The 26,156-nt window shown below is 43.1% G+C and overlaps 1 protein-coding gene and 1 pseudogene across 3 annotated transcripts in view; both read right to left on the reverse strand.

The window, feature by feature from the left end:
* NAV2 (neuron navigator 2) overlaps positions 1 to 26,156 on the reverse strand; it is a 948,472-nt gene that overhangs the window by 300,173 nt on the left and 622,143 nt on the right. For all 3 annotated transcript variants that reach the window (XM_006892015.1, XM_006892014.1, XM_006892013.1), the window contains exon 3: positions 14,775 to 14,827. In XM_006892015.1, coding sequence (XP_006892077.1) covers positions 14,775 to 14,827 — 53 coding nt within the window. The remainder of the gene's footprint in view (positions 1 to 14,774; positions 14,828 to 26,156) is intronic.
* Positions 24,290 to 24,757, reverse strand: LOC102863399 (annotated as a pseudogene).

The raw sequence follows: 26,156 nt of genomic DNA on the forward strand, positions 1-26,156 counted from the left end.
CAACAATGAATGAATGGAATCCCAAAATCTCTGTAGATGTTCATTGAAATGAAAAATAAACAACCTAAATTAAAAAAAAAAAACTGATCATAAAAACAGAACCAAAAGCCCCTCACTGCTGACAACTTGGACAATGGGTTTTCAGAGGCTGTAAACTGCACAGGAGGAGACTCCTCACCTCTCATTAAAGCAGCTAGAGATTCAAACGGGGCGTGTACAAGCCATGCTGGCAAACCTGGACTTCCATGTGCAGAGAGCTGACACACAGGATCCACATCTCACCACATACACAAAAATCAACTCAAGGTGGATCACAGACCTTGGAGCAAAGCCCCAAACCATAAAGTTCATAAGAGATAAACTGGGATCAAGCTTAAAGTCCTAGTCTATGGTATAAAGAGACTGCCAAATACAGCCAGAAATGCACAATTGGAAGGGGATAAAATTGATGAATCAGATCTTCGAAAGATTAAATCCCTGTGCGCATCAAAACATTTTTCCAGCAGGGTGAAAAGAAAACCTAGTGACTGGGAACAAACAATTGGTAATACCATCTCAGACAAGTCTAATCACAAAAGCTTTCACCCCTGAGCCTCTGAAAGAAAAAGACTGATAACGCAATTACAAAATGGGGAAAAGACATGAAAGAATTTTTACAGAGGAAGATATTAGAATGGCCAACAGACACATGAAGAAATGCTCCAAATCACTGGCAATAAGAGAGATGTAAATCAAAACCACAATGAAATACCATCTCACTCTCACTCTGGTAACAGTGGCAAAGTTTAACAGGATAGCAAGTAATAAGTGTTGGAGGGGATGTGGCAACATAGGAACTCTTATACATTGTTGGTGGGATCATAGAATGGTACAATCGTTCTGGAAGGCAGTTTGGTGCTTCCTCAAAAAGCTGGACATATAAATTTCATATGACCCAACTATTCCACTGCTTGGAATATACCTCAAGAAAATGAGAACCGAGGCTCAGAGACTTGTACACCAAGGTTCACAGTAGCGTTATTCACCATAGTTAAGAACATAGAAACAGCCCAGATTTCCAACCACAATTGAATGAATTGAGAAATTACGGTACAGTCATACAATGGAGTACTACGCAGCACACAGGAATAATGCTTTTGTAAATATTACCTAACTTGGGAAGGACTAGAGAGTATTATGCTGGGTGATCTAACTCAGTCCAATAAGGACAAATATTGTATAAAGCCATTGTTGTAGAATGAGTAGGAGGATGGGGGGAGGGTGGAAGCAGAGGGATGAGGAGGATGGGAGGAAAGGATTAATCATGGGGTTGTATAATTTGATGAGTGGGGAGGGTGAGTGAAATTGGAAGAATCGAGGTGAAAAACAATGTATTTGAATTTTGTAAATAAACGAGCTTAAGGAAAAACAACAACCCATGTTGAGCAGAAGAAGAAAAGTCACCTTTGTTGGTCACAGTGACTAGGCAAAGGGATTCGACTATGAGGATCATAATAAAATTACCTAAAAATGAGGGGAAATGGTTGAGTATAAGATAATAAAAGAAGTCCTGCTGGCAGTACAGCACACTGGGCTACTGGCCAGTTCACCATCAGTTCAAATTTACCAGCCAACCTACATGACAGAGATGGGTAGCCTCTTCCTATAAAGATTTACAGCCTTGAAAAATCCGATGGAAAGTTGTTATGAGTTAGAACTGACTAGGATTTTTATAAAACTATAAGGAGTGGTAGGGATTGTGATAAAATTGGACTAATGCCTGCTTAAAGAGGGCACTGCTACCCCCCATCTTAGGTTAGATCAGGCTGTGGAATGTCAATGCCAGTCTTTCCAGATTATCAACTTTTTTCCCCCAGAGTAACTAAAAGATGCATTTTTGTGAAATACATTTATTTTTAAATTTTTGTTTTACAATGGTTGTGTACAAAGTTTGTACACATTGTGTTTCACATTGTCCTTCATTCACATTGTGTTTCAGACAATCATTCTCATTCATTATGTTTTATAAAATTCATCACAATTGACCTATGCCCACCATCATCCTGTCTTTCCAGATCTCCACTGGATCTTTCCCATTTCCTTTACCTCTGCTCCCCCTACTCAACAAATTGTGCGACCCTATGATTTCTCCCCTGCCCAACCTCACCCTTGTTTCCACCCCTCCCCTCCTTCAATCTCCATACACCTTTTAATTGTTATCCTTCTGTTTTTACAACAATAGTATTTATCCTCATGAGAGTATTAGTTCACTCAGTATAATGCCCTCCAGTGTCTCCCAAGTTATGTAGTACTTTTCAAAATCATTGTTCCTGAGTGCTGCATAGTATTCCGTCACATGAATGCACCACAATTTCTCAATCCATTTGATTGTGGTTAGACATCTGGACTGTTTCTATGTTCCTGCGATTGTGAATAACACTGCTATGAACATTGGTGTACAATATATTGATTTTCTTTATCTAGCTGTTGTCACCTACCCAGATTTTCTGTTTCAAACAGTCTCTCAGGGTCTGAACGCAGCTTGTTGGCCATCACTCTGAACCCTTTGCTTCGGTGAGTGCCCTGACATTCATCTACGACCAGTTCCCAACACACAGACGCTACAAAGTCACTATGCAAAGTGCAGGCTGGAGTTCTTAGCTAAATTTCATTTCATGGGAAATGAACACACACACACACACACACACACACACACACACACACTGAATACCCCTTTGATGCTAGGCTGAAGCATAAGAATTCCATGAAGGCGTCTTATACATGCAGAGAGTTGGATCCAAGCATGAGGCCCAGATGGCTTTTATATAAACCACAATCTACATGGTTATAAATCATCATCTAATTTCTCTTTCAACTCAAGAAGTTCTATAGCTCTCCCTGCCCCTGCTGCATATGCTCAATTCTTTGACCTCACTGAGCCTTTCACAGCACCTCAATTCCAAAGTCCACATGCCAAGGAACTTGTTTATTAAATAGTCACTGGGCATCTATCGGGTGTCAAGCACTCTGCACAGATGTAGCTTTCACCCTCAAAGAAGATGTCGAATGGGGATATGGGTAGTACAGTGTGATAAAGGATTCCCACCCCAATTTCCAGTGAAGGAAACCAAGGATCATGAAATCTAAGTAAGCCAGAGATAGTGGAGAAGACACGGACTTCCAGGCCAAGCTTTCCCTAGAAGAACATGAAGACGCTGAGACGCTGGTCATGTCAAGTCTCCGCCCTTAATCCAGAATGGAGGATAGCTGTCAGACGAGATGTCTAAAGTATATTAATCTTTCCAACAGTGCAAACTGCATGGATCATGTGAAATATTTACTTAAATAAGCCCTTTTGAAATAGTGCTCATGGAAAAATTTTAAACAATTTCCCAAACTTAATGTTTCAAAGCAAATCCCAAAAGGAGCCCCTTTACTTGACTCAGGGAATGCTAACTCAAGTGTGATTCACAGACCAGCAGCAGTAGTAGTATCCCTCTGAGTGTCTGTTAGAAATGTAAATTCTCCAGCACCCCCCAAAGCCCCACTTGCGTGAATCAGAAAACCCAGTGGCAGTTTCCGCAATCTCTCTTTTAGCAAGCTTCCCAGGTGATTCTCACGAACGCTACAGTTTGGGAGATGCAGCTGTCAAAGGTTTTGGCAAATCAACACCTATTTGCTTTATCAGTCTGTTATTTTCACACACCTTTATAACTAAAGGAACAATAAAATGCGAAGAGACGAGCCTAGAGTGGAGGCAACTTCTTGGCTTAGGGATACCCATTTTTCTGCACAGCGTTTCAAAGTCTCGAATATATTTCATTTACAATTTGATATGTAACCTCACCCCCACTCTCTGGAGAGTGGGGTCGTTTATTATTTAGCTCTTTCATCTGAGAATCATGAGCTGAGCACTTCCAACGTCCCTAGCACTGCGCCAGGTGTTGGGAATATGGAGATCTTTATTAAACCGAAAAGGATGAAAGACATGCATGTATCCAGAGCTTTCATGTTGTGGAATAGCATGCAAAAGATGATAAATTACCCGTAAAATTTGCTTGCATGTCATACTAATTATAAAACAAATACACATTCACGTGGGGAACACACTGCTTACTCTGTAGCTTCCATCCACAACGAGGTCTAGGAAACCCTGTATTGTTCTCGTCACGTGCTCTCAAGATGAAACCCACTCATTGTTGCCCCTCCAGCAGGTTTTCAGAGCCTGTAAATTGCACGGGAGGAAAAGAACCACCAAATTTTCTCCTGCAGCACAGCTAGAGGATGGGAACCACCTCCCTTGGGGTTGGCAGTGCAAATCCTTACCCACTAGTTTACTAGAGTGGCCAGGTATTACTGGTGGTGGTGGGGGTACATGCTGTGGAGTCACAAGTGACTCAGGGATCTATGTACAACAAACCCCTCTGAACCCTGCTCTCTCCTGAGCCAACCTCACTGTCTCTGACTCACCTACTCCCATTACCCAAATCACTGAGTCCCAAGGGTCTTCCTCTCTCGCACTGTACCTCCACCCTTCTAAGCATGATGTCCCTCTTTAAGGTATGGTCCCTCCTTGCAACATGTCCAAAGTATGTCAGACGATGCTTAAAAATCCTTGCTTCCAAGGAGCAGCTTGGTTTCACCAGGACAAACATGTTTCTTCTCCTGGCAGTCCATGGTATATTTAGTATTCTTTTCCAGCACCACAGCTCAAAGATATCACTTCTTCTTCTACCATCCTTAGTCATAGTCCAGCTCTCTGATGCACAGCAAGTCACTGTGAAGATCATGGCCTGTATCAGGTGCACCAGTCTCTAGACTGACATCGCTGCTTCTCAGTACTATGGAAAGGTCCTGACAGCAGATTACCCCGGCACAATTCTCTTTTGACTTTCTTATTTTTTAACAGTGCCTTCAGTGCAGCTTACACTTCCTCCTTCATTACCATTGGCTCCTGCTCATATGGTACTTTCTGAAATTTTTCAGCATCAGTGAGTTCTTTCTGCTACAGTACCTTTGAGTAGTCCCATCATCTTATTTTGATGCTTCCTGGATCATTCAGTACATAGCCCATAACATCTTTTAAAACTGCAACTCAAGTCTTAAATTTGTTTTTCATTTCTCTCAGCTTGAGAAATGCAGGGCGAGTTCTTCTCTTTTGATTCTTCAATTCCAGCTCTCTGCACATTCCATTATACTACTTTGTCTTCTTGAGCTGCCCTTGGAAATCTTTTGTTCAGCTCTTCTAATTCAGCATGTTTTCCCTTTGTTTTGGCTTCTTGATGCTCAATGAAGTTTTTAAAATCTCTTCTGACATATATTTTGGTTTTTCTTTCTCCTCTGTCTTTGTAATGACCTTTTGCTCTCTTCATGGATGATACCCTGGATATCATCCCACAACTCATCTGGTCTTCGAACATTGGTGTCCAATGCTTCAAAACTATTCTTAAGATGATTTTGAAATTCAGATGGAATAGATTTAACGTCATAACTTGGTTCTCATAAACTTGGTGAGATGTTTGTTTGTGGGGGTTTTTTTCAGCCTTAATTTGAACTTGCACATGAGTAACTGAAGGTCTGACCCATGATCCACCCAGGCCTAGTTTTGACTGCTGATATTGAGCTTCTCCAGCAATTCCTTCTACAAAGGAAGTCAATGCAGCTCATCAGGTAAGACCATGTGTAAAGTTGTCATTTGTGTCTTTTTTAAAAAGTACTTGCAAAGAATAAATCATTGAAAATACAGAATTTCCTAGAAACATAATGATCAAATTCTGTATTTTCTATATCTCTACTGATACTGTCAATTCTGGAAGACTTCTTTGTAGCCAGTTTAGCTTCCATTTTCCCCACCAATACCATCAGTTCTTGATTATACACTACTTTCTGATATGGTTAAAGGTAGATGAATCCTTTTTTTCCCTGAACTGACTCTCCCCCGTGCACCCCCCGCCCCCGTACTGACTTTTGTTTACTGGAGGTAACGGCATTTAAGGAGCATTGGTGGTGAAGTGACTGAAGAACTCAACTATGAGCAAAAAGGTCAGTGATTTGAATCTACCAGCTTCTCTGAGGGAGGAAAAACTATCAGGCCCTTTGCTTCTGTAAAGATTTACAGCCTTGGGAATACTATGAGTAAGAATTTTCCTGATTGGCACTGCTGTGGCTTTTTGTTTCGGCTTAAGGACACTTGCCTTTCCTATGACAGCTCACAGAGCTGCAAACCAACTGGAACTCTCTGTCCTCCACTGGCCTCCTACCAGGACAGGCTTTGATGTTCCTGTGTGAGAAAGTGTGAGAAACTCCATTCTGAAATATACTAACGATGCCAGGGACTCCAAAGTAGCAAAATGTTACAAAACTCAAGGAGCTCAGTGTCAGATTCAGCAAGAGTTGTTTTGTCTTGAATCCTGAGTCCTACCGCTGCACAGGGCAGCTCTGGTGGCTTCTTGCTGTGGTTAGGTGCTGTTGGGCCGAGTACATCGCACAGCGACCCTATGGACAACAGATCTGAATCCTGTCCTATCCTGTGCCGTCATCATCTCTGACCTCTGACATGCTTGAGCCCACTGCTGCAGTCACTGTGTCAATCCACCTTTCCTTTCAGAAAGGGGCCTATTCCTCTCTGGAACATACGCTTTTCTCTAACAGATTACCTCTACATTCACATTTACTCTTTAAAAAACAAAATCATTTTTTTTATTGGCTTGCTTATAAAGCTTGTATACATTCTATTTTACATTATTCTTCGCTCACAATGTGTTTCATACAATCATTTCCATGCATTATGTTTTATAAAATTAATCACCTCCACACTTGTTGCCTTACCTTCTTTCTCCGCAAATCAGACATCCTTAAACTCAGCAGTGGTCTCTAGGGCCATTCACACTGAGTAGAGACTCTTGAGAGCCACTGAAATTGCCCTACCCTCTTTGGTGGCTCTGTGATGACCCTGACCTTCCTGTTGTCTCCTACCTGACTGAATTCTTTGTCTAGGCAAAAGAGACTGAAGCCAGGGCACTCACCACAGTAATACTCTGGCGCTGAAACTTAAGAGTATAAACTGTGTAATCAGTGTTGATTTTGGTTATAAGGAGCCCAAAAGGAGGGGACAGGCAATTTTGTGTTGCTTCAAGAGGCCGCACCATGTTGGGTACCAAAGCAGTGGACATCTCCTCCACTGATTTCAGTCCTGGCCTCTTTCTAGTCTGCTCTAAATTCCCAGTGGCCTGTGAGCATTCCTTCCTTCCTTCTTAGTTCTTCAACACGTGTGTGCCCCTGGGGCCATGCAAAAATAGGCTCAGGGGCCAGCAAAGAGGCCACTCAGCTGCCCAAGGATCTCGGACACTCTGAGGCATGCGGCCAGCTATCTGACAATTTTCTGGAGGACTCAAAGTCACAGAAATGTGATCTCAATGCAGATGGCCTCACAGCGGGCCAGGGGCATCTCAACAGAACACAGGTCAGAGGTACATGGCACCAGGCCTCTTTGGGGCCGTCTCAACAGGCCACCACCTGTTCCTGTTGCCACTTTTAAGTTCTACGGATAGGTCACTTCAGGTCCTTTCCAGAAATACTCACCTTCCTCCTTTTTCACCATTTCTCAGTTACGCCCAGCTGGTTCTGCCTGACTTGGTCAATGAAAATGGAAAAATAACAGTTGCTGAGGAGGAGACAAGTTTAATGTGCCCATTCTCTGCCACATCTTTGCCTGGCACAGATATTAAATGTACTTAACTGCCAACAGCAAGGGGCAGCTTTGTCCCCTCAGATGTGCTTGGGAAGAAAGGTCAGGTGATCTGTTTCCATACCATCAGCTACTGGAACCCTATGGGGTCGACGTGATGGCAAATGGTGATGACCACAGGTTGGGAAACAGACTTAAGTTCCAACTCCATCTCTGCTTCTTCCTAGGTAACATCTAGATGCAAAGACAGCCATGTGTGAAATATAGGTGATAATGGTAGTTAGCTCACAGGCCTGTTTTGAGTAAATGTAGCAATGTAAAGCTCTTAGCACATTGTCCAGCAAAGAGTAAGTGGCTCAAAAAACAGATTTCCTCTAAGTAAAATCTCAGAGGAGTCTTGTGAGATGCTATCGATTCGAGTACAACTCATACATACAGCCTTATGAACGACAAACCTGAATCTTCTCCTATCCTGGGCCATACTCACCATCTGATAGACTTGAGCCCATAGATGCAGTCACCGTGTCAATCCATTGACAGGGGTATTCCTCTCTTTCCTTGACCCTCCACCCTCGATATCCTCTTCCAAGAAATAGCCTCTCTGAACAGCAGCATGTCCAAAGTATGAGAGATGAAGCTTTGCCATCCTTGCCTCCAAGGAGCACTCTGGCTGCACCTTTTCCAACATACCTATTCATTCTTTTGGCAGTCCATGGAATGTTCAGTACTCTTTTCCAGCATGACTCAAAGGCATCAGTTGTTCTTCTGTCATCCTTATTTATCCTTATGCATGTCAGATACACACCAAGTAACTGAAAATATCATGGTCTGAATCAGGCACACCTTAGGCTTCAAACTGACATCCCTGCTCTTCAGTATTTTGGAGAGATCCCTGACAGTGAACCTGCCCAAAGCAATACATCTCTGAGAAGTGAAATGGCCAGTCTAGGGCCACGTTAAGATGTCCATGCTGTTTTATGGTATCATATTTCTTAGGGGGGTCCTTTGTAGTCCAATGTCTTCAGAGATACAGGCATAAAAACACATTCAAGTCATGCTGTTTAGCAAACTCACATTGAAGATGAAGCAGGTCGTTCTTGAGGCAGGTCTACTCCTTTACAAACACCTACTGGTACTCAAACAATTCAGCCACCCAATATGGGCTGTTGTTGTTAGGTACTGTTGAGTCCATTCTGATTTCCAGTGATGCAAGTAATAGAAGATAACTTCCCCAAAGGCTTTAACGGCAATCTTCCTGAAAACAGATCACCAGGTCGTAGTCCATAATGCCATTAGGTGGGTTTGAGCCTGAAGCAAGTTAAACAATCATCATCATATTAAGAGTCACTTGCCTGGAGCTCTGGTGGCCTAGTGGCAAGAATCTGTACTGCAATCCTGAAGGCTTGTGGTTCAAATCCACCAGATTCTCCACTGCAGAAGGAGAGGCAATCTCCTCCTGTGCCAATAGGATCCAACTCAACAGCACACAGAACAACAAAATAAATTTAAAAAAAAAAATTTTTTTTTAAAGAGCTACTTGCCCAGCAATATGCAAGCACCACCTATAGATTATCTCAGTTAAAGCTTATCATTGAGGCAGAAACTATTACTATCCCCACTGGGAGACTAATCCTCAGAGACGCTAAGGTGCTCCATCAAGGTCACGAGCAGTCTACTGTCAACCCACACTTTGCTGCCTCTTTCTCTGGGGAGTAAAGATACATCGATTTTTCCAAAGTCATCTTTGTCCTGCAAAATCACTCCACTAAAACTACCATCATCAAGCATCATCAGAACTGCTTCTTAGTGAACGACGGGACTCTGATAAGGAAAAGCAAGATGTGTTACTGCAAAGGGTTGTCGGGTGAACATGATTTAGAGCAGTACTGGTACAAAGCAAGAACTCCGTGCTTCACTTTCATTCTATTGTCTTAATTACTATTACTATTTATACAGGTCAGATTGGGAGGATGGTGCAGGCAAGGCAAGGATTCCATGTTGTTGGGATCAACTGATCCAACAGGATCACTATGAGTTGGAATCGACTCAATGGCACCTAACAATGACTGCATCATCATCATCATCATCATCATCATTGCTTCATTAAGAAAAAACAAACCGCAACACACAGTTGTTGTCAAGTTGATTCTGACTCATGGCTCCACTGAGTTTTGAACATCCACATTTTTGGCAGGAGATCACCAGGCATTTCTTCTGAGGTATCTCTGGATGGACTCCAGTCTCTAACCTTTTTGGTCAGCAGTCAAGCACATTAACAATGTGTTCTACCCACAGGTTCCCACACTGCTCATTAGCCCCCCACAAAAGCCCTATATGGTGTGCACTGCACCTCTTTATGAACTACAAGTATCCCTTAGACACAACTTGGAAGCAAACCAGCTAGTAGTTAAGAGTCAGTTGTATGGCAACTGGTTTGCAGACTAGGACATCAAGACTTCAAATGGTTACATAATTGGCTCAAGCCCACAAAAGAGCAAAGAAGAAATTCAAATTCAGCCTGTCTGATTCCCAAGCCCCAAATACTCCTCAGAATAGACATTTCAGAGAAGAAGGCCAGAGGACTCACGGGGTCCGGCAGGAGGCAGCACTGGGAGGCCCCCCAGGCTGACCCTGGGCCCAAGAACAGCAAGAGGGGAAGCAAGCCTGGGGCTTTCTCCACTCAAAGGGCCAGGAGGCCCTGCTAACTTTGCACTTCTTTTAATCAGCCACAGAAAGCCAAGCTGCTTAAAATAATAATGATTAGAAAAGAAAACCACCCCTGTGGCTGGCCATTCCCAGGCTCCAAAGTTCGCCCAGGGTCTCGGAGTACAGTGAGTTCAAGAGGGAAGCCGCAGGCTGCCAGCCTCTCTGGCTAAGTTCCAAGTAATGCATCTCCTCCCAAAAGAACTCAATTCTGCTAAATACACTTCAAGAAAGTCAAGAAGATGCCCTTCGGTTGCCATGGCAATGCTAAACAGACAAAACATTTGAACCAGCTCTGACGCAGTCATGCAAACTTATTTAAGGGACAAGTGGATGGATTTGGTGGAGCGAGAGAGTGGGGGTGAGGAGTGTTGTTCCGAAAGTTCCATCTCCAAGAATTTTGTCCCAAAGGCTTATAGGTCAGATTGGAACAGGGCAGGGCTGTTTCACAGAAACAAGCTGAAGTCAGGCTCATTCCAGGAAAGGGACACGCTGCTGAGCCCGTCTATTCTTTGCTCACAGTCCCATCTTAGAAAGGCCAAGAGCTGGGTGGGCCAGTACTGCAGACGGAGAAGGCTGGTGCTCCAGTCAGCACTCTACACTTCTCTGGGGAAAGCACGCCACTGCCCAGCATCTGAGGGCACGCTGGTGCCTACAGGGAAAGGAGTTGTGCTGTCAGCCCAAAGGCAAACGGTTCAAACATACCAACCGCTCTTCAGGAGAAGAAAGGGCAATCTCCTCTAACAAGATGCCATTTTCACGGCCCAGATCTCATGGTGGACTTCCCATGATGAATGTTGGTAATTTCTTTACAAAAGTTTGCTCCCAAGCCTACGGTCCTGGCTTTCAAAGAGGAGGTTCTTAGCGAGGAAGAATACAGAAAAGGTGTTCCAGGTCTGAAGAGCTTCCCTCCTCAGAGGCAATGAGGTTTGCCACTCTCTGGGCTTCTCACGACCCCCAGACACAACAGGGGCAAAATATGACACTGCTCAGAGAGGCCTGAAGAACCTAACCAGGCCCAGCTCACAGTACTCAGTCGAAAATGCTTGCAACACCTTCTTCTGCAGGGTCCATAGCATCCCTGGGTAAACAGCTTCTCCACTAATGAGTTTAAAACCTGTCTGGGCTTAGAATGCTTTCTCACTGATTGTTCCAACTCAGTAAATCTTGCATTTTAAGACTTGTCCCTCCTAAGTTACTCTTAAGCCCCAAGCCCCCACAGTACACCCTGCCAAGATTGCTCTGATTGTTCTGTGATGTCTTGCCCATTTATTTCTTGGTCAAGAATTACTAATGTCCAGTGCCTGGCACTAGTAAACACTGCATAGATGTTTGCTGACTCATAACTGAAAGCATGCAACGCCATAACCAAAACATTTATGCTCCACTGCCCCTGGAACACTTTGGTCCATTTTCCACCAGGGTCTACATCTGCGTCTTCATTTTCCCAAGGTCTGGGAAGAAAGCAGGACTTGCAGCAGAGTCCAAAATGCAGAAAGTGGAGAATACAGCTCCGCCTCAGGGGAAGGAGGGTGGTGAGGGGTGAGAGAGAGCTGTGCGCATGCTCCCTCCCCAGGGGGACTCCCACAAAGCTACCCTTCTACCTGCCCATTAGCTGGTGAAATGGATTTACTGCCTGAAAACAATAATAGCATCTCTCCTGCTCTTGCCCTGAAACAAAATTACTTGTCTTTGGTTCCTTATTAAAGATCTCTGAAGATCTTTTTTTCAAAACTTGCTATATCCATTTTGTTAAGGACTAGGTGCACTAACTCGTTCCATGCTGATTATTTTCAGGTGAGTCACAGTTCACCCAGGAAGGCAGAGTTCCCAGGTCTCATGGGGGCATCTTCTTCTACTGATTCCTCATACACTTTCCCAATAGCCTCTTTCAATACATTGTATTTAGCAAACAACAATATTTATCATTTAAAAAACAACAACAAACCAACTTCAAACCCACTGCCATCAAGCCAAAACCAACTCATTGCTGGCCTTCCACCAGGTGCTAGAGACAATGAATCGTACAGGAAGAGATCACCCATCTTTCTCCCACGATAGATTTGAACCATACACCTTTGGGTTGGCAGCGCAACTCCCCACTAGGCCTCCAGAAAAGCCTAGTCAATGGGCTCCCTCAATAAAGTCTTACTGGGAAATGAACTTTCTGGAAATTTAGAAACGATGCTTCATCACTACAATATATTCCCCAAATTACCTTTCCCCCAGTAGAAATGTTCTAACTCTGCACGTAGTCATACGCACACTGACAAGTCTGTGGCAAAAACTAGAACAAGGTCCATACGTGTCTATAAGAAGGCTTCCTATGTGATCACAGTGAACACTGCCTTAGACTTGTCACTGTTCTGTGACTTAGGAAAAAGGACAACGGTTTGGTTGTCCTTACCGTTACCTCTCTCATTTCCTCAGGAACACAATGGCTGTGGTGGAGGTTCTCATACCATGCTGGACTTGCATCCTGCATGTTACACTCCTCTCAGCTAAATGTACCACATTACCATGTCTGCCTCCCCACCCCTAAGCTGGAACTAATTATCACAATTACAGGACTTTTATATTTCTGTGTTTTAGAAAATACAGTTGGTGAACAAACAATACTCCCCCAGCTGAAAGTGTTATGGAGCAACCACAAAATTGCATTTATATTATAATAGTATTTATAAATAATTTATTTGCAGATAGAATTAAACTTGCACAGAATAAGCCAAGGTGGTGATACTATTTTGTAAGCTTTAAAACAGACTATTTTTCCACCTCCATATTTTTATTGGTATGCATATAATTATTCAGATACATTATGTTTCAATCATGTACACGTGTATGTTTCATACTTTCTTCATTGACATGTTTCATATAATCATTCCCATATCAAAACAGACTTTCAAGAATAAACAACACCTGCACCAGAGGCTGCAGAAAAAGACAAATACACCAAAGTGGATAGTGTTCAATAACTTCAAATATCAGTTTTGAACACATGTATTATAATGACCCAGGACAAAGGCATCTATGCATGTGTACCCCAGAGGGAAAAAACTACAGCTCTTTTATGTGAAGATGTGACTGCATGCGTGAAATGCCTGCACTAAAATTAAGTCTCCCTTCATCCAAATTTTCTCAATTATTAATACACTAGACAGCTGCAGTAGCTCTAGTAAAAATAGCAGCCAAGTCCTTCTAAAAGTCAACGCAGACGCAGAGATCTGCCCAGGGACTTTCCTATGTAAGGAGTGGCTGGTCTCTGTATTGATATGAAACAAAACGTCCTGTGGAACAAATCAACGGCAACGAGAACCTTGCTCCAGAATGTAAACTAGAAAACTACAGCGCTCCGCCCTCAGCACTGCCTTTCCACCTTTTTATTTAAAAATGGGTTTGTGCCTGAAAAAAGGTTACAAAAAAGACTGCCTATCTTCCCAATTCACTGGGCTACACAACTCAGAAAATTAAACCATAAATCCAAGGAAAGTCAATCACTTTGTATTCTGAAAAGAGAGGTAACAATCTCTGCGTACCCAAGGAGGGCTAGTGGGACAATCTATGTATGTGTGTGGATATTTCTAGAAGCAAATTAATATCCAGCAAGAAAGGGAGTCCTTCCTTTCTTAGACAACATATTGACATCATCCTAAGAAGACTCTGATAATACACCTTTCTGTATTACTCATGTTGGGAAGTATTCTGAAATGAAAAATTAAGTTCTGAGAGGGTTACAATTCAGTGTTAACTCAATAATGATCAAGAGTTTTTATTTAAAGATTCTGAGCAGGAAATGTAATGAGAAAAGGACAGATTAGAATGATCCCATTTATCATTTTTTTCTTTAAAGAGGTTTACTATCATTGTTTAAATGTATCCCATCGCTGGAATACCACTTTTCAAGGTTTTGTTGAGAACCGTCTAGATTTGATGGGCTATTTGATGTTTCCTGTCATGAGTTACATCTTTCAAATCTTTACAGGCAATCGGCTTAAAGACAAATAAAGACAATCAGACCCCAAAACCCAATTTCTGATGAGTAAAACACCATCCCCTCAATCGTGTCTCAGTGCCACATACAATTAGAGGGATCATTATGCATCTTGGTGAAGGCAGGAGTCATCCGAGTCCTGGTCCTAAACAAGTGTATGTCTGTAGAACCTCTGAGATCAAGAAGAGTATTTCATTTTTTTCTGTCTCACAGCAATATAAAGATCACAGCCATTTTTCACTAAACACCAGAAAACATCAAGGAAGAAGGCTATGGCTACTCGGAAAGTACTGTGAGTTTATTAATATGATCCCCTGGAGAAAAGCTCTTAGTGTGAATGTTTTCAAAACAGTCAGCGTCCCTTCAAGGCACAGCTTCCCCACAGAACACAAACACTCCCCGTGTACCACTTACCATTTGTGATCTGTTCTTTGGACAGCCATTGATGTCTTCAATCTTCTCATTTGCTGAAAAGCAAACACAAGCCAGAAAAATAAATAATCACCAGCAAGACACTTGGGAGGGTGATGCTGAGGACACACGATGCCACCCAAGTCCTAAGGTCCATACTGGGCTTTGTCCAATCAACACAGGCATGTGAAATACTGAGACACATCTAGCAAGCTTGGGGACTTACTCATCATGCTGCTGTCCTCCGGGGACAGCTGGGGTAAGGTCGTCATCATCTAAAACAGAGACAACTGCATTGACAGCAGTCTTGGAGTGGTGAGACACTGTGTAAAGACTGGGAAACAGAGGGAGGGGTGTGTGTGTGCTTTAGGCGCATACGAAAGAAAATCCAATTGCAGCGACTCTTCAAGGGATGTAATAGGCTGCAGTGGATGCGTCCAGCAAGAATCCAGGTCCTGGGGGCAAAAGTCACAAATGCTGGCATTTCACACCATCTTTCCCCAGAAATAACAGTATTACTCTTGTGTGTCCTAATACTATTCCTTAATGCGGTAATAAATGCAGAAAATGAGATAGTAAGCCTTAAAAAATGGCTTGTCCAAGGCCAAATCAGATCTAAAACACATGGATTTGAAGTCACAATTGGCCCACAGCAACATAAGGAAAAGGAGGTTACAGTGAATTAACTGGAAATCAAAGGTCAAGAGCATGGAGACAGGCCCAGCATCCCATGGTGAATGTATTCTATCCAGAGAATGGTGGAATCACTTCCCAAAACAGCACAAGGTACCTAGAGAGAGACTGGGTTTGAGAATGCAGGGGCATAAGAAATGCAGCGTGTACGGTGATGAGAGCACTAGCTTTGGTGCCAGGCACGCAGTATGAATGCCAGCCCGACAGTGTTTTGACTGTGGGATGCTGAACACGTCACACTACATCTCTGAGCTGTAGTTTCTTAATCTATAAAACGGAGCGAACACTGCCTACTTCCAGGGTGCTCCTTGGAAACAAGGATGGTGCACCTGCACCTCACACACATTGGGCATGTTGTCAGGAGAGGTCCTTCCTTGGAGAAAAACACCATGCTTGGAAAGATAGAAGTTCACCTCAAGAAAGGAAGAGAGAGATTGGCATAGTGACTGGGGCAGTGAGATCAGATGTGCTGGGGATGGTAAGGCTGGCTCTAGATAGGGCAAAGTTCACAGCCATCGTTCATTAGGTCACTATGAGCTGTAGTCGATCTGAAGGCACCTAATAACAGCTTCCTAAGAGAGTCTTCCTAAGAATTGGGCAATACACCAGGGAAAGATTTAGCAGGTTGTTAAGTATTCTATGAATAGTTAACACATTACAGAGGGGAGCTATGATGGCCTAGTGGATAAGGAATTGGGCTGCAAACCCAAAGGCAGGTGGTTCAACCCAGCAGCTTCTTCAGGAAAGGAAGATGGGCAGTCACTGTCCATGCAACTGGCAGCCTCTCAATACCTGCTGGGAGGTCAGCATGAGTCAGTTCTGTTTGGAAGACAATGAGAGAGTTGGACGAAAGTCAACTCTACGTATGTGATGGTAGAGCTGGGCTCCACAGAGGTTTTCCATGACTGCCTCACATGTAGGTAGGTCACTAAGCCTTCTTTCAAAGTCTTTAGGTCGATTTGCAACCTTTTTTAGTTGCAACTCTGTACCAATCAGTAAATCCCTATAAATGGCAGCAATCATGAATCCTATGATGTAGAGTCTTAACATTTATATAAAAGACTTTTTTTCCCCTTCTGCTATCAAGAAAACAAAAATTCTCACCACTAGGCTGATTGGCAGTATTATGATAGATGAAGAGATTGAGATTGTTAACAGCTTTAGTTTGCTTTGCTCTACAATCAACACTCTTGTGGTACCAGCAGCCAGGAAATCAAAAGACAAATTGCATTGGGAAAGACTGTTATATCAGGGACATCTCCAGAGTACTGAAGAGCAATGATGTCTGTCTGAAGACTAAGGTGCATCTGATCCAAGCCACAGTCTTCACAACTACTTGGTATGTGTCAGAAATCTGGATAATAACTAGGGATGACAGAAAGAGAATTGATGCCTTTGAGCTATGATGCTGGAGAAGAGTTCTGAATATAGCACAGAATACCAGGAGAACTAACAGATTTATCCTAGAGAGGGTGAAACCAGGCTGCTCCTTGGAGGTAAGGATTCTGAAGCTTCATCTGACATACTCTGGGCATGCTTCAAAGAAGGATCAGTCCTTGGTGAGGGACATCATGCTTAGAAGGGTGGAGGGACAGCACAAGAGAGGAAGAACCTAGGTGAGATGGATTAATTCAGTAAAGGCAGGTGTGTCAGAGACAATAAGGTTGGCACAGGATAGAGCAGGTTTCAGGGTTATTGTACATAAGCTTGCTGTGAGTCACAAGCACCTCAACGGCACATAACAACAACAACAACATCTTCATATCCCTTAATTTTTTATCCACATTGAGGTCAGAAACTAAGCTAGGTAGGATCCTACAGTAAAGCTGTAAGGGTTTATCCCCTCTCTGATGTATTAATACGCCTTCTCTCCAAACCACAGAAGGGTAAGATGGCAGGATTCCATATCAACCTCTATTTTGCCTTCAATTATCTAATATCTAAATCTTTTCCTTTCTTGTCTTTCTCCACTACAGTTTGAGAGACTGCTGACAATTATTTGTCACTCTTGAATCCCTCAGTCGCTCACTCACAGGCATCAAGTCAATTCTGACTCCGAGTCACTCTCCAAGGGGCTGCCAAGGCCGTAAATCCTAACAGGAGAGGACTCATCCCTGGGAGCTGCTGGCGAATGCCAACCAGGGGGCTCGACATGTGCTTGCGAACTTGAGTTGAAAAACCACAACATATCAGGGAGCTCTGGTGGCCTAGTGGCAAGAAGCTGCAGTGCAATCCCAGAGGTACGTGGTTCTTATCCCCCAGATGCTCTTCTGGAGAAGGAAAGACAATCTCCTCCTGTACCAGTCAGATCTGATTTGATGGTACACACACAAAAAAAATAATAAAATTTTAAAAAACCTATTTTCATTAATTTCATGCTTAAAACTTGCACAACGGGGAAACACACTAAAAACTCTTATTAGTGAAGGACAGGTGAAAGATCTGGTGTAAAAACAATGTATATGAACTTAGTAATTAGTAAGTAAACCAGTATAAAAAAAATTTAAAAAAATGTCTCAACATGCTAAAATTTCTGATTACTCAGATCCTAAATCTAGCTCACCACTAAATCAATTGGATTTCCTTCCACCCTCGAGAGATAAGTGAAAAATAAAGTAAGTGAGGATAGGGCTGGTTTCAGAGCTAGTATACAGAAGGTCGCTATGAGTCACAGGTGACTCGATGACATAACTACATCAACAGTGGCAGGAAATTATTTAGAAACTCAATCACCTTTGGGAAACCCAATGATAAGTGTCCACTCAGTGCAGTCTATAATCTCTTTAGGATGTGCCCAAAGGGCTGTGTTTAGCCCACATGTGAAGATGTCAGTCTTCAAAAATCCTACTGAGTGTCCTCAACGCTAAGACAAGAGCACTGGGATAGGCATTTTAGAAAGCTGCTTTCCTCAGCCTCCTCTACTCAAACAAAGCACCTTGTCTTTTATTAGCTGCCAACGAACTGACCCCCAAAACAAGGTGACTCCATGTGCAATAGCATGAGAGTGTTGGGATTTATAAGTCATCAATCAAATTTTCTGAAGAATGCCAGACCTTTCTTCATTGTCCTTCTTAGTCTGGAAGCTCGGCAGAAACCTGTTCATTGTTGGAGCAACAGACAACCCTTCAAAGCTACGCAGGTAACGGCTGCAGCTGAGGTGTTCTGACTGGCCCTGAAGTCAGCTCTTCATCCAGAATGCAAGAAGTCTTACCGCTAAGCTGCCAGGACTCCCAAAAGGATCCTGAAGCCTTTGGAAAAGTACTACAAGACATTCAAAGACTGGAATGACTCATGGATGTCTGTTCTTCAGTTCTCTGGAAAATACAATTATCTACAATAGATAGGCCAAAAAGTTTGTAAAGGCAAAAAAATCAGGGATTTTTAAAAGTTAACTTTGTACTTACTGTAACCCCTGAGCTTAGCTAGCACCAGGCACACAGCAGACAATAAATATTTGCTAAATGGTACCAAGGAATGAATATTCAGAGTAGTTCAATGAATGAAGATTTCACTGCCTATTTTAAGGCCGCTGGCCTTTTTCCAAAGATTCCTGGTGGCGTAGTGGAGGGAGCTGCTGATCAAAAGGTAAGTAATTCTAATCCACCAGCGACTTTGAGGAAGAAAGATGGGAACTCTTTTCCCCTGAACATTTACAGCCTTGGAAACCTGACGGAGGGTCCCAATGAGTCAGAACTGCCTCGACCCACAGTGTGGTTTTGTTTTGATCCTTTCAAAGAGTTCTGGTGGTATTGTGTGAATGTGATACATGCTGTGTCTTCAACTGAAAGGTCAGAGCTGGAATCCACCACATTCCCAGTGGAGAGAAAGGGGCAGTTTCTTCACATAAAGGGTTATTGTTGTTAGGTGCCATCAAGTATGACTCTATGAACAAAAATAAAAGTACAACTATGAAAAACAAAAGATCTGAATCCTGTTCTATCCTGCACCATCCTCACACGTCCTGACACACAAGAACCCATTTGCAGCAGTCACCATATCAGTCCACCTGGTTGAGGGTCCTCCTCTCCTTTGCCAACCCTCCACTCTTCTCAGCATCATGTCCTTCTCCAAGGAACAGAACCTCCTAGCATCATGCCCAAAGTATGTGAGGCAAAGCCTCATCATTCTTGTCTCCAAAGAGCACTCCGGCTGCACCTTCTCCAAGACATCTGTGCTTTTGGCCATCCATGGGATGTTTAGTGCTCTTCTCCACCACCAAAGTTCAAAGGCGTCAATTCTTTTTCTGTCATTTTTATTCATGGTTCAGCTCTCAGATGCACAGCAAGTGATTAGAAAGATGATAGCCTGAATCAGATGCACCTCAGTCCTCAAGCTGACATCATTATGCCTCAGTAATTTGGAAAGGTCCCTAACAACAGATTTTCCCATTACAACACATCATCTCCTAATTTCCTGATTGCTGATACAACCTCAGAAATCCGATGCAGAGTCACTGAAATCAGGTATTTTAATTTTTTGTTGTTGTTATTTGGTCCTTCTTTCATTTTTAAACAGAGAGGTGTGTGCTGAAGATAAAAGAAAAGAAGATCTTTGTCATAAGGAGGAAATTACCAAAAGCATGATCTCTGCCCCTGGATTTGCATAGTCAGCCTTCAAGAACATACACGCCGTTTTTAAGATCAAGGCCATCCACGGTGTTTTCCAATTAGATCCTCATGACAGTCAAAGCCATAAGTCATTGGACTCTGATCAATACCGAGCTTGGCATTAGGTCATTATTCCCCATTACAGTGAAGGATGGATAACTGTGATCTTAAGAAGTCATTGGGGAAACGTTAAAGATTCCCTATATGCCAGCTGGATAAATGGAACCAAAGGATTTGTTCTAATTATCCCTCTGATGGCTAGCTCCTTGCAATCCTCTGCCTAAACCAGGCTAGTTTTCTCTCTAATAACACAACTCCTGGAAGCTTAATACTACCATTTTACAACATTCAAAATAATTCAGTAGAAAAGGCAGTCTGCCCATGTAAAGAGTACATGCTTGAGAAGAGAGAAACCTAATGAGTGGGTCCAAACTCAAAGAAAGTGCTTGATAAAAATGCAAGATATGCCTCAGGCCTACAAGATCCAAATTTCATGTAATTGAAATAACTTATCCTTTACACAGATTTCCAAGAAGTTTTATGGTTCTCACATATATAATGATAGCAGCTCTGAATCTAGAGAAACTGGGATTGAATGTTTAATGTAGTAACTCAGAGTAGGAGGTCTTCGGGAATAGAGTCCAGCAACAGATCACCACAGACACAAAGACATTTGCTCCCAAAGTCCTCAACTCGCATGAACATTGGCCTCACTAAGTGCCAACAGCTATTTATTCCAGCACGGTCAAGGCATTCTTAGCTCCATTAAGGTGGTAACCTACTTGCACCAAACTCAAACTCACTGCAGCTAATTCTGACTCTGAGTAACCCTACAGGGCACGGAAGTAGGCTGCCAGGTTTCCAAGGCTATAAGTGTTCACAGGAGCAGACTCCTCGGAGAGGGCTAAGGTGCCTCCATACCTGGCCTTTCAGTTAACAGCCTAACATTAATCCACTACACCACCACGATTCCTCCTAGTTGCACACACAATGACAAGTCTGAGCTTGAAAGAGCATCACGTTATAAACATCCAACGTGTCATCAAGAGCCTAACTTCTCAAAAGACCTCTTCTGAGGGCTTCCGGGCATTTTAAAAGCCCATGTATCTACTCAATATCTTTGGCAGCTGGCAGTCTGGCCAATGGGAAGAGAAAGAAACCCAGGACCCAAAAGGTAAATGACTTACCCAAAGTCACACACAGTAATCAACGCAAAGTACAGTCCTGCATGCTGCAGGGATGTCCTGAGTATTTGCAGACGCGCTGTATGCAGAGGTGAGAGAAAAGAAGTCGCTGCTCGTTTTACCTTTAATGGGAAACCTTTTCTCCTCTCTTCTCTCCAGTCCTCTATTGTTCGTCCTGTTTCTCTCTCCATCTCGCTCTCTTCCCTCTCCTCCCTCCCCTTCGCTCTCCTTCCCTCGCTCCAACCCCTTCTGGCATCCTCTCTGAGCGACAGCACCACAGGCAGAAGGAGGGAGGCTTGTCTCCCGTCTCTCCCTCGATGCATGCTGCTTATCCTGGCCTAACAATTTTTCTAATAACTCACAGAGATGGCACAGCGATAGGCTGGCAGGCAACTGCCAACCTGGGGTAGCTCATGACTCAAGAAGAAAATCACACTAATAAGAGGCTGGAGACAAACTAGTTCTCAGTCCCTGAGAACGCAGCCGTGAAAGGCCCATTCTCTGCCTACGGGCTGTAGTCAGGGATGGAAAACTGGGAGACCCAAATAATCTCTCACCTTAGGAGGCTGAGCTCCAGGGTGCACGGGGCGGTGACAACAGAGGAGCAGCACATGTGATAAGCATTTCATGTTTTCCTTGAAGTCTCCTCATCTGCTCATGCTACAGTACAGCCTGAAAATTGACTTGGCCACCACTGGCCAGGCTTCTTAGGGCTAAATCCAGAATCCTCTGTCCTCAATTTTAGGGGCCCTGCCTTGTTGTGTCTCACTGACTTTCTACCCTCTAGCTTTTCTACAAGGGAGGCATGGTCTGTAGAGAGTTGCACTGCTGCCCATGGGCATGCCTTGGTGGTCAAAACCCACCAGCAGCTGCACAGGAGAATGATGGGCCTCTCCTGATCGATTTACAGCCTGAGAATCCTAATGCAGGGTCTGCTATGAATCTGTTTCAACTTGATGGCAATGAGTTAGCTGAGTGGAGTCTTTCTACAGGCTGTTTCCTCCCTGCATCCTTCCTGCCATCCTGACTCCTGTCTGCCTCAGCTAGCTAATACCTCCTTACGCTTGTGATCTTAGCTTCAAGCTAAATTCCCCAAGGAACCTCTTGTTGATGGCTTCCCTCACACCACACAGTCCTCTGGAATCGGTTAGTCTCAGAGCGCTGGTAACTGTGCTGAGCTTGGCCCATCTTGGGTCTGGAAAGACCGGGAAGGAAGAACCTTAATGTCTAGAAATCTCTGATGACCTTTTATTCAAATGTGTTCTTTCCATCTTAGCTTTTGGAAAAACCCCCAACAACTTTGTGCTGCAATCCGAAGGTGCACAGTTCGAATCCACTAGAAGCTTCACTGAAAAAAGGAGGAAGAATCTCCTCCTGTGACAGTCAGATCTAATTTGATGGTACACAGCAAGGGGGAAAAAACAGAAAATGAAACAAAAAATAAAATAAAAAAATTTTTTTTTAAATCTTACAAAATATTAAAGAGAGTTGCTCTATGTCTTTTGTCCATGCACCACAGGGGGATTGGGCAGCATGGTCCATAAGGACCTGTGTCCACTAACCCGGAGGCCCTGCTTCTCTGGCAGTTCATATCTACCGGCTGTTCGAAACCTCATAGAGGGTCAGCTTTTACTTGGTTCCAGCTGAATGGCAATGAGCGTTTTCATTCCCCTTTTTCTCTTGTTTTGCCCTCTCTCTATCTCTGTATTAACAAAGGCTTTATGGGGGTGGGTGCTTATTTATTATCGTTGTTGTTTGTGAATTATTTTAAAGTAGGCTGCAAAAATCAATTGTCTCCTCTCCTCATACAGTCATCTGCCTTTGAGCTGACTTCAATACAGGGCACCTCCTGTGTGTAATAAGAGACTCGTGGTTTGCAGGATGTTCAAAGGCTGCATTTTCAGAAGTAGATCACCAGACCTTTCTTCCACGGTGCCTCTATCCTACAATCTTTAGTTAGCATCCAAACACATTAATCATTTGCATCACGCAAGGACTCTCTACCTCTTAGATTTCCTATGCTTTTCCTAAGAGCAGAGACAGTCTCTTTCACGGATAGTTATAAAATTAAAGAACAGTAACACTGAAACCATTCAAATATTCCAGATTTGTCAGCTGACTCACACACCTTGGAGCACTGCATTCTGCTGTACAGGCTCCAGTCCAGGAGCATAGGGTGCATTTACTTGACAACTCTCTGTACTCTCTTTTATTCAGGAACTGTTTCTCAGCCATTCTTTGTCTTTCACAACAGTGATATTTTTGAAGAATCCAGGCCAATTCTGGGGTTTTTTAATAGGATGTTCCACAAATTGGTTATGTCTGAGTTGCCTCGTGACTAGTTTTTAGGTCTTCTTCTCCCTGATGAAGATATGACATAAGAGATACTGTGTTCTTCTCAAGGTGTCACATGTGGAACCCACGGCACCCATCTGTCCCTCATCTGGGAGGAACTTTTTATCACCGAGTCAATGAGTTGTCTAGACTCTCCCCTGCTGGTTCCTGTTTACTTCCCTTGCTGCTAAATAAGCAGTCTGTGGAGAGACACTTTTAAAACCTTACAGAAAACATGCTCTTCATCAAACTCCCTCCACTGGACCATGTTTTTTGTAAAAACAGACACAAAACAGGTTCCTATCTTCCGTATATAATGTCCAGTGACACTTGTGACATTTTTCAACTGGTGCCAACGTTCTCATTACTTCCCTTCTAGTTGGTACACTTCCATCAGTTAAGTCTCAGTGTCCCCTCAAACTTGCCATCTATGGAGTTCTGCTGTTCATTTGGTCTCACACAGATAAGGTTTGGCTTTTGAGTTTTTTAGTAAGAATTCCCTTTTCATGCGTGTACCGTCAAATCCTATTTGCCTGGTACATGAGGAGATTGCCCCTCCTTCTTTAGCAGAGCATGCTGTGGACTCGAACTGCGTACCTCTGGGACTGCAGTGCAGCTTCTTGCCACTAGGCCACCAGAACTCTCTTAAGAATTCCATTTATTTTTAAATGTTAATTCACTGTCTTTTATTAACTCGTAACTACTTGTCCTCTGGTTTGTTGAAGCAGTAAATCAGACAGCACTTGCCACAGTAGTGTCTGTCAAAGTGGCTGACCATAAAGACTCCGGCACCACATTCATCTGAAGGACACTCCTGACTCAGGTGACTAATTTTGCCATTCTCATCCACCTTATAGTATTTCAGAACAGCCAGCGTAACCTTCTTTCTTTTATGCTTATTCTTCTTGGGAGTGGTGTAAGACTACTTCCTTTTCTTAGCACCACCACGAAGTCTCAATACAAGGTGAAGAGTGGACTCCTTCTGGATGTTGTAGTCAGACAGGGTCCGCCCATCTTCCAGCTGCTTTCCAGCAAAGATGAGTCTTTGCCAATCAGGAGGAATTCCTTCCTTATCCTGGGTCTTGGCCTTGACATTCTCGATTATGTCTGAGGGTTCAACCTTGAGAGTGATGGTCTTCCCCATGAGGGTTTTTACGAAAATCTGCATCTTGGCGGTGGTCCCACCGCGGATAGCGGATCGGAAAGAAGAATTCCATTTTTAACGGAGAATTGTTTACTCTTTGAGATCACCTGCTATATAGGTGCAAGGCACTCTCTGGGGATAATTTTTGCTCAAAGTTCCAAGAGTATTTCAGTGAAACAGCCTCAGGGACCACTAATTATTCCTGCCTAAACATATAAATAGACAGATATTCATCTATTATCAATACAGACTGGTGAGTCTCTATTTTATGCAGTGAGTATACTCAATCCATTGTCACTATGGTCGGGGACTGTCAAGTCTGAACGGACTCATACCCGACCCTCCAGTAGGCTTTCAGAGGCAGTATATCTCACCAGAGAAGACTGCTCATTTTTCTCATGCAGCAGCTGGAGGATTTGAACCATGTGGCTTTGGGTCGGCAGCGTAGCTTTTTACCACAAGGCCACCAGCACTCGCAATCAATTCATTACTATTCTTAATTTTTCAGACCTTCTACCTATTGCAGGTTAGATTGTTCTTTGTGGCCCTAGAGAACAGAACCAGTATTAACAGGAAAGCATGGTAAGAGGGTGTGATTTTTACTCCATAAAAGAGCTGAAGGATTCCGATTCTCTGTTAAAAGAGCCTTCCTTGGTTAGGATGCTGTGCTAATGACTTTAAGATCAGATGTTTGAATCCACCATTATAAAGATTCATGGCCTCAGACACCCTGTATAGGTAGGTCTACTCTCTCCTATAGGGTTCTGATGAGTCAATAGCAGTGGGTACTCTGCAAGGTTAGATTAAGTTGCCTGAAGAGGCAGTAAGTTTTCCATTATAGGAGGTTTGCAGTTAGACAGTGTGGATTATTTTTCATAGAAAAAAAAAATCATACCATTATGAATTTAAAGATCCCGTCAAAATTCCACAGTTCAGAATTGCAGAAGACTCCTGGAGAGCAGGAGGGTGTGTTGATGAGGGGAAGCAAGCAGGCCATCTGTTGGAAACAATCCAACCCAGGCTTGCAGAAGCTTAGGGCTGCCCTGAAATGAAATTCTTGACCCTGATCGTCTCAACTTTTCCTGAACATCCCTGCACGTCAACTGATGATATGAGCTCAAAAAATGAAGACACTTCAGACTGAGCTCTAGAGAAGTCAAAGAAGTAATACAGCAGCCAGTGAAAGGATAAGAGGCAGGTCATCCACCTCTTCCTGTGCGAGCTAGAAATGGCATCAGAAAGAAACAGGTTATTCAAGAATGAGTCAGAGGCTCACTGAGCAAAGAACCTAATATCCATTGTAATTCTGTCCAATATAAAATGTTCTGTTCTGCGAACTGTTCTAAAAATATGGAGCCATTGGAATGCCAATCTGGGGAAATTCTCTATGTTGTGAATATGTATGTAATATATATATATATAT

The sequence above is a fragment of the Elephantulus edwardii genome, unplaced genomic scaffold (genome assembly GCF_000299155.1).
Source record: "Elephantulus edwardii isolate Elephantulus edwardi_28Jun2011 unplaced genomic scaffold, EleEdw1.0 scaffold00109, whole genome shotgun sequence".
NCBI lineage: Eukaryota > Metazoa > Chordata > Mammalia > Macroscelidea > Macroscelididae > Elephantulus > Elephantulus edwardii.